General features: G+C 43.7%; 1 protein-coding gene across 3 annotated transcripts in view; it reads right to left on the bottom strand.

Annotated features, from left to right (window-relative positions):
• Nucleotides 1-12745, bottom strand: part of LOC103120378 (RUNX family transcription factor 2) — a 343683-nt gene that overhangs the window by 15026 nt on the left and 315912 nt on the right. For 2 of the 3 annotated variants that reach the window (XM_060189902.1, XM_060189903.1), the window contains one exon: nt 2547-3763. The exons of the other annotated variant lie outside the window; for it this stretch is intronic. In XM_060189902.1, the coding sequence (XP_060045885.1) occupies nt 3174-3763 (590 nt within the window). In that variant the 3' untranslated portion in view covers nt 2547-3173. Of the gene's footprint in view, nt 1-2546; nt 3764-12745 lie in introns of those variants that run through there. 3 annotated transcript variants of the gene reach the window in all.

Raw genomic sequence — 12745 nt, 5'->3', positions numbered from 1 at the left:
TGGCAGGGATCAGACTTGAATAAGCCCAGGATCTGTAACATAGTTGTGTGACTATGGGCGAGTCACATGACCTTTCTTTGTCTCAAGGACCTGCTCCATGAAAGGGATGTTATAGGCCCTCACTTCCACTGTCACTTATGAGGGGGAGAGGGCTATAGAAATAAATGAGAACCTATAGATAGAACACACAGTTCAGGCCAGACATTTGACAAGAGTCTGACAACTATTAATGGAAATGTCCTTTAAATAAAGAACCTGAACACAGCACAAGTCTCAGGCAGCCTTCCTGTCTCCTGGAGCTGCCTACACACACACACACACACACACACACACACACACACACACACCAGTTAACTTACTAGAATCCAGGACCTAAGTCAGCTCAGAAAATGGACTGTCTATATCCCACAGCAGAGCAATCTCTTGTGAAAGTCTGTCATTGTCACATTCTCAACTATTGAAAGGCATCAGATGAGGAAGTCTAGACTCCTACATGTGTCCATTTGTGACTGGGTCCAGAGGTCAAGATCCTTCCATCTATAGTGGACATTGTCCATATGGTTCTTCATGATGCCTGTTGTTCAGTGCCCTCATGAATGACAAAGACCACTTTCTGATGAAAAGTCACTTTCTTTACTGCTGCTTTGACTTAAATTACACTTTGCACTGGTCATTTGCGATAGCTTGTCTTTTACAACCCTACTCTTCTGTATTATCTTTGTGGCAGGGACTGGGGTTCTACAAACTGCATCCCCCACTCCCTCCTGCAGCAGAAATGCTTCATTAGCAGTAAAGCAGGTCTGCTGGTGTGTTTCACTCCCCTTCTCTATCTCCCCCTCCTCTCTCAATTTCTCTCTGTCCTATCCAATTTTAAAAAGTGGGGAAGGAGTCCAATAGCAGTGGATTCGTAGTGCCAACACTGAGCCTCAGCAATAATCCTGGAGACAAAAAAAGAATGGTAAATTTTTGAGCAAAGGCTTGAAGGAGGTAAGGAAGTGGACCATGTTTTATATCTGGGGAAGACTGATTCAAACTGAAGAAGTTTCATGACCTCATAGAGACATAATAGCATGTCTGACTCCAAATCAAATTGAAGAAGTTTGTTAATGCAGTGCAAAGTCCATGTGGGTATAAGTGTACCTATTATATTGGAACAGTAACAGGGATCTTAAATGAACAGAGTGTAGGGGAATGAAAAGAGAGAAGGTCTCACAGATAATAGGCGATCAGATTGTAAAATGTTGGTTCCTACTTTGCAATGAAAGCCTCTGGAAAATCTTAGACAGAGCAAGTTGCCTGGTAGGAAGTGTTTTTAAAAGACCACTCTGACTTCTCTGTGAGAATAAGGAGGAAGTACAGAGGTCAGTTAGGAAATTGCACTCACTCAGCTAAGAGTAAGAATGACTTGACCAAGTGTTAGAAAGAAATCCTGTGAATTGATTGGATAATAGAATACTTCTGGAGGGCATTGGTGGTACATCTGTTTAAGCACATGCATTACAATGTGCAAGGACTCAGGATCCACCATCTGTAGGGGGGAATCTTCACAAGTGCCGGGCTTGCATCATGGGAGAGAGACCAGGAACTCATGGCGGTGTGGTAATATAATTCTTTATTCATGCGGGAGCCCCAGAGTTGGGTGTGAGCACAGCGGGTTAAACCACATGGTTCCAAAATACAATGGCCAGTGTCCGCCTCCCTGTCTGCATGTCTGCCCTCCTCCAGGTCAGGACACAGAAAGAGAGAGAAACCAGAAACAGAAGTGAATTTTATAGGATAAAACCTGAAGTGGCAAGTTGGAAACAGAAATGGCTAGAAAAAGGGGTGGGGAAAGGAAAAAGGCATGCTGGAAACTTCCTTAGCAACTGTTGCAATGGTTTTAACTGGTGGGATTAATGTTACTCTGCAGGCAGGGTGGGTCTCGAGGTAGAAATAAGATAGATCAAAGGAATGGCTGGGGAATCTTTCAGGCAAAACAATGATTATGTAAATAGGCCATAGTGTCAGCAATGGAGGATGGAGCAGCGGGGGTGAGGGGCAGCTATTGCAGTTTGTGCCATGGGGCTTAGCCAGGTGTGCTATCGCCCAACTCTGGGGTGCTCAGATGAATAAATATTTGAATTGCCTTGCCGCCACAAGCTTGGTTCCTGGGTCATTTCTCTCTAGCGTTGCTATCCCGACAGGTATGAAGGTTCAACTGGGGACAATTGCAATGTCTGGAGATTATGTGGGTTATCTCACTTGCAGTGTTGTGCTGCTGGCATCATAGTGAGAAGCCAGAGATACTGGCTTCTTCCATATAGCCCAGTCATTCTGTGACTTGGTTTCCACCCCAGACCAGAGATAGAAGATGTGCTGACCAAAATTAGGAGGATCTGAGATTTTTAAGAAAGAATCATGACTACCTTAAGAAGCTTAATCTTCAGTGGTATAAAAAAAGTTGATGTAAAGGTAAATAAGGAAAGATAAACTGGAGCAACAAGCAAGAATAAAAAGAGGAAGGAGTATGGGGGGGGGGTAAAAAAAAAAGACTAATACCCAGAAAGTACATATAAAATGGTTTATTACACAAAATACTTTCTTATGCATAAGAAAGGCTTAAATACCCCCTTCTCCAAACACATCAAAATTTTTTTTGCTCATTTTCCAAAAATCTTGAAATGTAGATATAAGAAAAAAAAACATTAATTTATCTTTTCAAAGAAAAATAAATTTAAACAGGCTAGTAAAAGTCACTCTCAGAAGTCAATAAACCATCAACAACCCACCAGGAAAGCTAGAACTACCCTTCAATGATTATACCTGAAACATGGTTTGCACTTGCCAAATCAAGTGAGTCACTGATGAGGTGTGAATGTGGTCTTTAAACATCGTTCACTGGGTCCCACAACCAAGTCAGTTCAATTTTTCCTGCCTCAGTGCTTCATCTGAAACAAAAGAGGGGTATCTAAAGGCCCAGAGGAGTGGAACAGCTATGAGGGGGGACTATGAGAAAAAGTCACCATTTCAAACTGAAATTGGAGGAGTCCACTCATCTAAGTAGGTTGAGCAGCATAATCACCTCTTCAAACTGGAAGACCAGGCTTGGGTGGGAGGGGTGGTGAAGGTTGTCTGGTACATTTGGGGTCCTCTTTAACCAAGCATAGCTCAGATGCAGTCTAGGAGACCGTCTCTTAGTTGGTATCTGGGGCATCTGGCAGTGGCTGGGGCTGAGTGCCCAAGGACGAGGCCAGTTTGGTGAGGGCCCTCGCTATGACATCCAAGTGGCCATTCATAGTCCGAAGCTCCATAAGGATGTCCCCAACATTGGCTTCCAAGCTCACAGTGGCAGCTGGCCTTGCGCAGGGCGGTGGGGAGGCACCCTGGTCCTCTGTGCTGTCTTTTCTGCCTGGGCACTGGGTGCCACCCCTCTCTGGATCCTGGGCCAGTATTGGCTGCTCCCTCTCTTCACCCTGGACTTTGGGAGGGGAGGCCGAGGCACAGCCCGGAAGCCAGTCAACTAAGCGTGGGGGCACCTCAGGGGAGGAGGCCACCATGGAGTAGAGACCTAAGCGTCTTGGGGCACCTGAGGATGAGCAGGGAGGTGCAGCTGCTGTGGGAAGTGGAGGCAGCAGAGGTGGCAAAACCGAGGGACCAGGGGAAAAGGCCTGGGGTTCACAGGAGGAGGAGGGAGATGGCAGGGCAGCAGTGGAAGGCCCTGGCTCCTCAGAGGAGAGGAACAAGGTGGTAGAAGAGTGGGAATCCACGGTACTGGGCTCTGAATCTGTCAAGGAAGAAAGGAGAAAGGGTCATTCAGGTGTTCATACTCATCAGCATTCATTGAGTACCAACTGTTTGCCTGGCTAAGCACTAATGGAACTAAGTAAGTGGAAAGATTTCTTTACCCACCATGCTTGCAATCTAAGAGAGAAGAAGGAGTTCCAGTGCTCAAAAGCAAAGTGAGAAATATGTAGTTCCCAGCCTATAAAGTCAGAGGCAGAGGATCTCTTTGAGTTCAAGGAAATATCCCACTGGACAAGGCTCTCCACAGAGTTCTAGAGGGATGAACACTCCTGCAAAGGCAGCCTTCCAATCAGAGTCCACTACTGGCAACCCCTTTGGAAAAAATCTTGCCAAGGGTAAGAAGTGAAAACCGAGGAAGAAATGTGCCCAGCAGGAGCACCTCCACTGCTCTAGGAAAGCCAAGATCTCAGATAAAAGTTAATTTGTTCTGCTTTACATATATTAATATTTTCAGCCACCAAGTTGCACATGCTACCCTGACACCAACCTGACTTCCCTGGACAGACAACCTCACCACTGTGTCCTGGAATCCCACCTCCTCAGAGCTCTGCCCCTCTAGGGAAAGACAGAAACAGGCTGAGAGTATGAATTGGCCTACCAATGCCCATGACAGAGGAGAAGCAATTACAGAAGCCAGACCTCCTACCTTCTGTACCTCATAAAGAATTTTGGTCCATGCTCCCAGTGGGATAAAGAATAGGAAAGCTTCCAATTGAAGGGATGGGATGCAGAACTCTGGTGGTGGGAATTGTGTGGAATTATACCCCTCTTATCCAATGTACTTCTTCATAATCAAATCGGTATTTTTTTTAAGTAATTGGGCCAAGAGCCAGAAGACAGTGCTGATTCTCAACCTGCCAGAAAGTGCCAGTCTCACTCCCTACAATGTGGACCTGGTTCCATTTCCCTTTCTGTATATAATGGATCTAAGTGACACCACCACATCCAGTCCTCAGACTTTTGAAGAACTCTTACATCAATCTGCCTTCAAAGTCTTCATCTTGAAGCAATAATCTAAGTTCACAGTGGGCTGCACTTAAAGATCTAGAAGAGCTTTATAAACCTAGCTTTGTTGTTAGCTCTCCCCTAATCCCTTGAGCCTACAGGTGGAAAGCGGGCTGGGTGGCAGCTCTTTGTGATTGGGTATGGTAAGAAGGTTTACCAACCTCTGATCAAAGGATGCATGTCAATGCTGACAACCTTAACTCAGCTGCCTCAACATCCTGTTAACTTTCCCTGGATGGATGGTCCATGTTTGCACTTAAAGCACTTCTGAGTTTACTGGAGCCAAAACTCTTGAGTCCTTTATTCCCAGCCCAGTGTCTGCCTGGGGGCTTTCTGTATTGTCTGTGTGGCTATACACCTATGTGCCCTTCCCTTTGGGGATTCTGAGCCTTTCAAAGACAGAGCCTGCTTGAGTCCCTCCAATTGCTATATTGAGTGGGGTGACCTGATGAAAGTGAAGATGAGTAAACACATCTCCATTGCATGGGGCATGTGTGTTCTCACCACTCCTCATGGGCAAGCTATTCCTTCATTTGCATCTGGCTGAGACTCAGAGACGTCCTAATCATCAGCTGAGAACTTGTTCCTTCATGTGTCCTGACTTCAGCTCCCAACAACACTCATATCACAGGTTCATGGACCCCAGATGTTCAGATGTCCAGTCTTTATGGTTAAGAACTAAGTCTGGTAGGACCAGGGAAGTAGTTGTTCCAGACATTTGAGAAGAAGCTTCTAAAGGTAGACATTTCACAAGTACTTTATGCTGTTGACTTGCACAGAACTGCCTCTGAACCACCAAAACTTAATTTTCTCACCCATTTTTTTTGCCTCCAGGGTTATTGCTGGGGCTCAGTGCCTGCACCATGAATCTACTGCTCCTGGAGGCCATTTACCCCCTTTTGTTGCCATTGTTGTAGTTATTATTGTTGTTATTGATGTCATCATTGTTGGATAGTACAGAGAGAAATGGAGAGAGGAGGGGAAGACTGATGGACACCTGCAGACCTGCTTCACACCTGTGAAGCAACTACCCTGCAGGTGGGGAGCTGGGGGCTCAAACTGGGATCCTTACGCTGGTCCTTGCGCTTTGCGTCACGTCCACTTAACCCACTGTGCTACCATCTCACCCTTCTATATCTTCATTTGTCAATAAAGAGTTGTGGACACTTAAAAGCACGTAACTCAGGGCTGAGAGCTGTCTCACCCTGCAGAATGTGTTCAAGTCCCTGGAGGGGTGGGGAAGCTCTACATTTAGTGAAGCAGTGCTGCATGTTATCTCTCATTCTCTGTCTCTCTCCATCTCTCTCTCCCTCTGTCTCTCTATCAAAAGTAAAGAAATAGGGAGTCAGGTGGTAGTGCAGAAGGTTAAGCACACATGGCGCAAAGCGCAAGGACCAGTGTAAGGATCCTGGTTCGAGCCCCAGCTCCACACCTGTAGGGCGAGTCGCTTCACAGGAGGTGAAGCAGGTCTGCAGGTGTCTATCTTTCTCTCCCCCTCTCTGTCTTCCCCTCCTCTCTTCATTTCTCTCTGTCCTATCTAACAACAACACCAATAACAACAACAATAATAACTACAACAAAAAGGGCAACTAAAGGGAAAATAAATAAATAAATATAAAAATTTAAAAAAAAGAAATAAATAAATAGGGCAGTGGACAGAGGAGAACATACACCTTCTGTGAGTTGAAAAAAATTAAAAAAGTGAAATGAGTTTGCTTTGGCTTTATGTAAGGAAGATGTCAAGGAGTCTCATATATCTAACTCTTATAGCAGAAGAGAAGCAGGACCATAAGGAAGAAGGATATATATATTAGTCAACCTATATCTCTGATCTAGGAAGAACTAACACAGTTTCCAATGGAGGGAATAGGAACACAGAGCTTTAGCGGTGGGAAAGGTATAGAATTATACCCTTGTTATCTTGTAAATAAATATTAAATCACTAATTATTATTTTATTTTAAAAATAATAGAGGTAAGTTTCTTCAGCATGCTTTTTAGTCACAATATCTCAATAAAGACCCAAAATACCTCTAACATTAAATAACCATTCATATATATTCAGGGGCTTGAACCTGGGACCTTAAGCACTGTAATGAGAGCACTCTACCAGGTGTGCCACTGCCTGGCCCTTATGTGTACACATTTATATGTGAGCACTTAAAATGTGGCAGCCTGTGTATTTGATATGCAGACTCTCTCAAAAGCCTAGACCAAGTAGAACAGAAGCATCCAATAGCACAGCTATATACAAGATACTGGGTACTGTACAGCAAACCATAACAAAAGGACTTTTCAAAGTTAACCCAATTAACAAATAATGTGATGATAACATTAACTATCAATTGTCTTTTTGAACCCTAAGACAGCAGGAACCTCACATCTCCACTATAGAGCCCCTACTTCCCCCCAGTCCTGGAACCCTTGGATAGGGCCCACTTTCCTGCATGCCTCTCCCAATCCATATCAAATAATATTGCATCCGCCGATCACAACCTAACCAATGAAACGATTGCCACCTCAACATGCTTCACTTCAGACTGTGTCCAGAGACTTCACGTGTGGAATGACAACCCTTCAGCTTCATTACTCACGTGAGACCTTTCCTTTCATAGTATACTCTAATTTCATCTCAGGTGGTTCACTTTCTAACAAAGTCCCAAAACCTAGATATACACCAGTTTCTGTGAGAGAGAGAGCATATGTTCACACGTATCCGTAAACTACTGCAAAATATATACCTGAAAGCAGAAGTACACTAGAGTTTGCAGTGAGTACCTCCCTAACACTTCCTCTCCACTATTCCAAGCTTTGGGTCCGTGATTGCTCAACAATTTGTTTGGCTTCGTATGTTAACTCTCTTTTCAGTCACCAGGTTTCAGATGCCATCAGGATGCTGGCCAGGCTTCCCTGGATTGAAGACCCCACCAATGTCTCCTGGAGCTCAGCTTCCCCAGAGACACACCCTACTAGGGAAAGAGAGAGGCAGACTGGGAGTATGGACCGACCAGTCAACACCCATGTTCAGCGGGGAAGCAATTACAGAAGCCAGACCTTCTACCTTCTGTAACCCACAATGACCGTGGGTCCATGCTCCCAGAGGGATGGAGAATGGGAAAGCTATCAGGGGAGGGGGTGGGATATGGAGATTGGCTGGTGGGAATTGTGTGGAGTTGTACCCCCTCCTACCCTATGGTTTTGTTCATTAATCCTTTCTTAAATAAAAAAATAATAATAATAATAGAAAAATTTAAAAAATGTGGCAGCCTCTAGAAATAAAAGATCTGCCAATTAAAATAATAACAAATTGATACTTTTCATGTAAACTTCTTTTAAGTATTTACATGCTAAAACCCCCATTCCAGAGAGGATTGCCAGGAGAAAGGCATTCTAATACACTGGTCATAGTAAAGTGAGTTGCACAGCCTCTCTGGAAAGTGATTTTAAAATATATGCTCTACTATTTGGTGAGAAAAGAAAATTCCCAAAATGTACTATGTGGATGAGCTCAACTGTTCACAGAAAGAAAAAATATATATATATGTAAAATATGGATTGGGAGAAAATAAGTGAAGATACTGAACCTGTGACTGATTGCAATTTTTCCAAACTCTTTAGAGGCTTCAATAGTGACCTTGAGTAAAAATGATTCCAGTCTTTAACAGAAAGTGGCTACAGATCAAGGTCTTCTGTCTACTGTCTGTCCAGTATTATTGCTGAATTATATTCTGCCTGGCTTCTATTCTCCTTGAAAAGTCTAAATATTTGGCCTCCTCTGTTATCAGTGAGTAACACACACCAGCCAGGAATTTGGGCTTCTTCTGGGAGGTGCTAGTGAAAAGGTTAATGTGTTCAGCTTGCTACATGGAGCTAGACATGTCTACATATAAACTCTTTAGAGGATCTCCTGCAAACATCTTGCTTTTCCCTCCTTAGAAAATGACCCTTCATTTGTTCAGCCACAGACCTAGGACACATCCTTGGCCCTTCTCTCTTCAACATATAACCTAGCAGAAGTAGTGGTTGGCTCTGACTTCAAACCATACCCACTGTCTGACCACTTTTCACTATCTCCAGAAAGTGGTCCAGCTACCAATAGCTGAGACAAGACCAGAATGTAAGATTCCTGGGTTACAAGTCAATGTTTTCTGGCTTTTTCAGACCCAAAAGTCTACTTGATCCAACCTACTTGATCCAAATGAATCATCTAGAACTCTCCTGGAGCTACTGCATCTCCCTAGCCCTCCTGACTTCCTTCAACCACTTGCCTTAGAAAAATTCTTTGCTGAGTCTTAACCTCTTTTTTGTGTATTAGATAATGCCTAAATTTACTCATTGGTTCATTCATTCAGCAATTATTCACTGATCATATACAGTATGCCAAGCAGAATGTTCCACAGTGTACAAAACAAGACTCAGATCCTGACCTCACTGTGGGGGCAGACAATAGTCAAATAGTTGCAAAAAATAAGTGTGCAGTTACAACAGCAACACTGTGTGCTATAAACATCTGAAACAAGAGGGTCTGAGCTAATCACAGAAGATTCCCTAAGGAACTGCTGCTTGAGCAGAACTCTGAGAGATGAGCAATTACACACGAAGAGGAACTACTGAATCATGAGAACAGTGTTTCTAATATCTGTGACACGGAAAGAAACCAGTCTGATAAGGATGGAGAGACCTAGTGAAAGGAAAGATGAAGTGAGAGGAAACACAGAAGAAGAATAGAGGTTAGGAAATGATCTACACTTCCATTATCACTAATTATCTTTTTTTATTCTCCCTCTCTTTCAACTAGTTCATGACTGCTTAGAATAATTATTATTATAGTTTTTACAATTCTCCAACCAGCTGTGGCCATGTCACTAAATTCTAGACACAAAGATGCAGCTGGAAATATGATGTGCATTCCTTCTTCCTGTGCCTGCAATTTAATTGCAATGACAGACACTTAAGCAGCCCTATTGGCTCATGAGGTAGAAATCGTATGCTAAGGATTACAGGATAGGGAACTAAATTTCACATGACTTTGAGGAACTACTATGCCAATCCAGCTATTTAGCAGAATGCTCTCTTTTTTATAGGCTTTTTAATTTTTTTATTTACTTATTGGATAGAGACAAAAATAAATCAAGAGGTAAGGGGCCAAGTGGTGGCACACTTGGTTAAGGGCATGTGTTACAATGCATAAGGACCAAGGTTTAAGTCTCCGATCCCCACCGGCAGAGGGAAAGCTTTGCGAGTGGTGAAGCAGTGTTGCAGGTGTCTCTCTGCTTCTCTCTCTCAGCCTTCCTCTTCTCACTTGATTTCTGGTTGTCTCTGTCCAATAAATAAAGATAAATAGATAAATGAACAAGGAAGGAAGGAAGGAACGGGAGATAAAAAGGAAGAGAGAAAGAAAGACACCTGAATCACTATTTCACTACATGTGAAGTTTGTTCCCTTCAGGTGGGGACTGGGAGCTTGAATCCAGATCCTTGTGCTTTATAATGTGTGCACTCAACCAGCTGCACCACTGCCAGGGCCCTAACAGCATACTCTTCATATGAGAAAATAAAATCGTATCTCCAAATCTTTGCTAAATTGTTGGGGTTTGATTGTTATTGTTTTATCATTCACAGCCCAATTGCCTTCTGATACTTAGCTCTGTCAAACTTGTTAAATAATTTTGTCATTTTCCTAAGAGGGATGAAAGATACAGGAAAGTTTCAGCAAGAGAGAGAAAGAAAGAGAGCATGAAAGAGAGAGAATAACTGCATGCTTGTGTGTGATCACCTTTACATTTTGATCATTTCTCCAGGTTGCTTCAAGCAGGGTTTAACATAGGAACAAAGAGACTGTTTAGGAGGTTACAGTTCAAAGTAAAAATATAAATATATCACAAAATGACAATAACTTTAACTGGGCAGTAACTACAATGGTTGCTCTATAGATGCAGGGGTGTAGGCAAATTCCATATTTTAATGGGACATGAAAACTTTAGAACTTAAAGAACTTTAGAACTTTTAGAACTGTGCTGACAGAGATACAGAGGTGAGAAAATATAATGCCCTACCGGATGCTATTTTCAGTGTGAAATTGCAGAAGCTCTGGCTGCAGAAGGTCAGCTTTCCCTTTCCTCTCTGGACTCTGGATGGCCCCTTCACAGCCCACACCCAGCCCTCCAGCATAGCTCAGCACTGGCCACCTCATTAGAGGCAGCCCTTGGGAACATTTTCCCAGGAGCCTGGAGGTAGGAGAAACTGAGCTGTAGCCTTGGGGAAGCAGGGAAGCAGAAGTCGGTGGGAAGCGGACAAGAGCTGTCTGTGGGAGAGGCAGCATCTCTCAGCACTGCAGCAGGCCTGCCTTTGATGGTGCAGACTTGGCTGGCTTGCTCCTTTCACAATGCCCGGCACACAAAAGGGAGGGCTGACTGTCTGATGAACTCAGCCCAATAATATTCACTTCTTTTCTTTTCCCGGAACGTCATGAGACCCACAGGGCAATCTTCTGGTTTTAAGACCTGGTGAGTCAAGTCTACAAATACCTCTGAGTCAATCTTAGCTCAAGTTCTCACCAGGCATCTCCCAGGAACGTGGCTTAGCAGGAGAGCTGCCTGGGAGAGGAGGGCTGTGTCTCTGGAGGGGGTGAGGAGGGCCCTGGCTATAGTAGAGACAAGAATAGGATTCTCTTGACTCCACACAGTCCACGTTCATGATAAGAGACAATGTCTACTGAGTGCTTACTCACACAGTCACACATTGCATTACTTCTCACAATCTTGGTGCAACTCTGTGAAGTAGATTCTGTCCATAATCCTGTACCATCCATCAATGAGGAAACTGAGGCTCTGCTATGCTAAATCCCCAGCTTACTGTCACAGAGGCAGGATGTGAATCAAAGTGGCCAATGCCAATAGCGGATGATACTGCATGTGAAGAAGTCTTTATTTTTTGTTTGCTTCCGGTTTTTTGTTTTTGTTTTTGTTTTTATGTTTGTCCTTACTGGGGCCTCACCACATTAGGATGCCTTTTTCATACAAAAAGGGAGGGACAGAAAGAAAGAGGGCACTGAAGCTTCCTCCAGTTCACTAGGGACTGGGCGGGAATCTGGATGACAAAACAGGTACACTCTCCATGTGAGCTCAACTTACCAGTGCTGAAGGGATGTTTTTTGGAAATGTTGCAGGCATGAGAGGACTGAGGAGAATTTTCACCACATGCTTAGCTAGTAATTTGCCACCTGAAATAACCATTAAAAATATTGGGGGGAGAGAGGCAAGTGGTGGCACACTGGGTTAAACGCACATAGTGGCCGAACAAGAGTCCCGGTTTGAGCCCCTGGCTCCCCTCATGCAGGGGGTTCGCTTCACAAGTGGTGAAGCATATCTGCAGGTGTCTATCTTTCTCCCTCTCTATGTTCCCCTCCCCTCTCAATTTCTCTCTGTCCTATCCAATAAAAGTAGAAAAAATGACCGCCAGGAGCAGTGGATTCGTAGTGCAGGCACTGAGCCCCAATGATAACCCTGGAGGCAAGATAATCATCATCATCATTATTATTATTATATATTGAATGTCAAGACCTAAAAGGTCAACAAAGTATTACACTCTCAAGCATGAGGTTTTAAGCTTGACCCCTCTTAGCACATGTGCCAGAGTGATACTCACTTCTCTCTCTCTTTCTCTCTCTTTCTCTCTCTCTCTCTCTCTCTCTCTCTTTCTCATTAATTAAATAAACATTATCACCTGGGGAACTTTGTCAATTGCTATCAATACACCCAATCAATTATACCAGCATCCCAGGGGTTGGTGTCCAAACAACCTATGCTTTCTTTTTTATTATTTTTTATTATCTTTATTTACTGGCTAGAGACAGCCAGAAATCATGATGGAGGGGAGGTGATAAAGAGGGAGAGAGACAGAAAGACACTTGCAGCCCTGCTTCACCACTCGTAAAGCCTTCCCCCTGCAGGTGGGGAC

Source organism: Erinaceus europaeus, chromosome 4 (assembly GCF_950295315.1).
Source record: "Erinaceus europaeus chromosome 4, mEriEur2.1, whole genome shotgun sequence".
In the NCBI taxonomy this organism is placed as follows: Eukaryota; Metazoa; Chordata; class Mammalia; order Eulipotyphla; family Erinaceidae; genus Erinaceus; species Erinaceus europaeus.
Note: the sequence above shows the minus strand (reverse complement) of the source record. Positions and strands in the feature narration are given on the sequence as shown.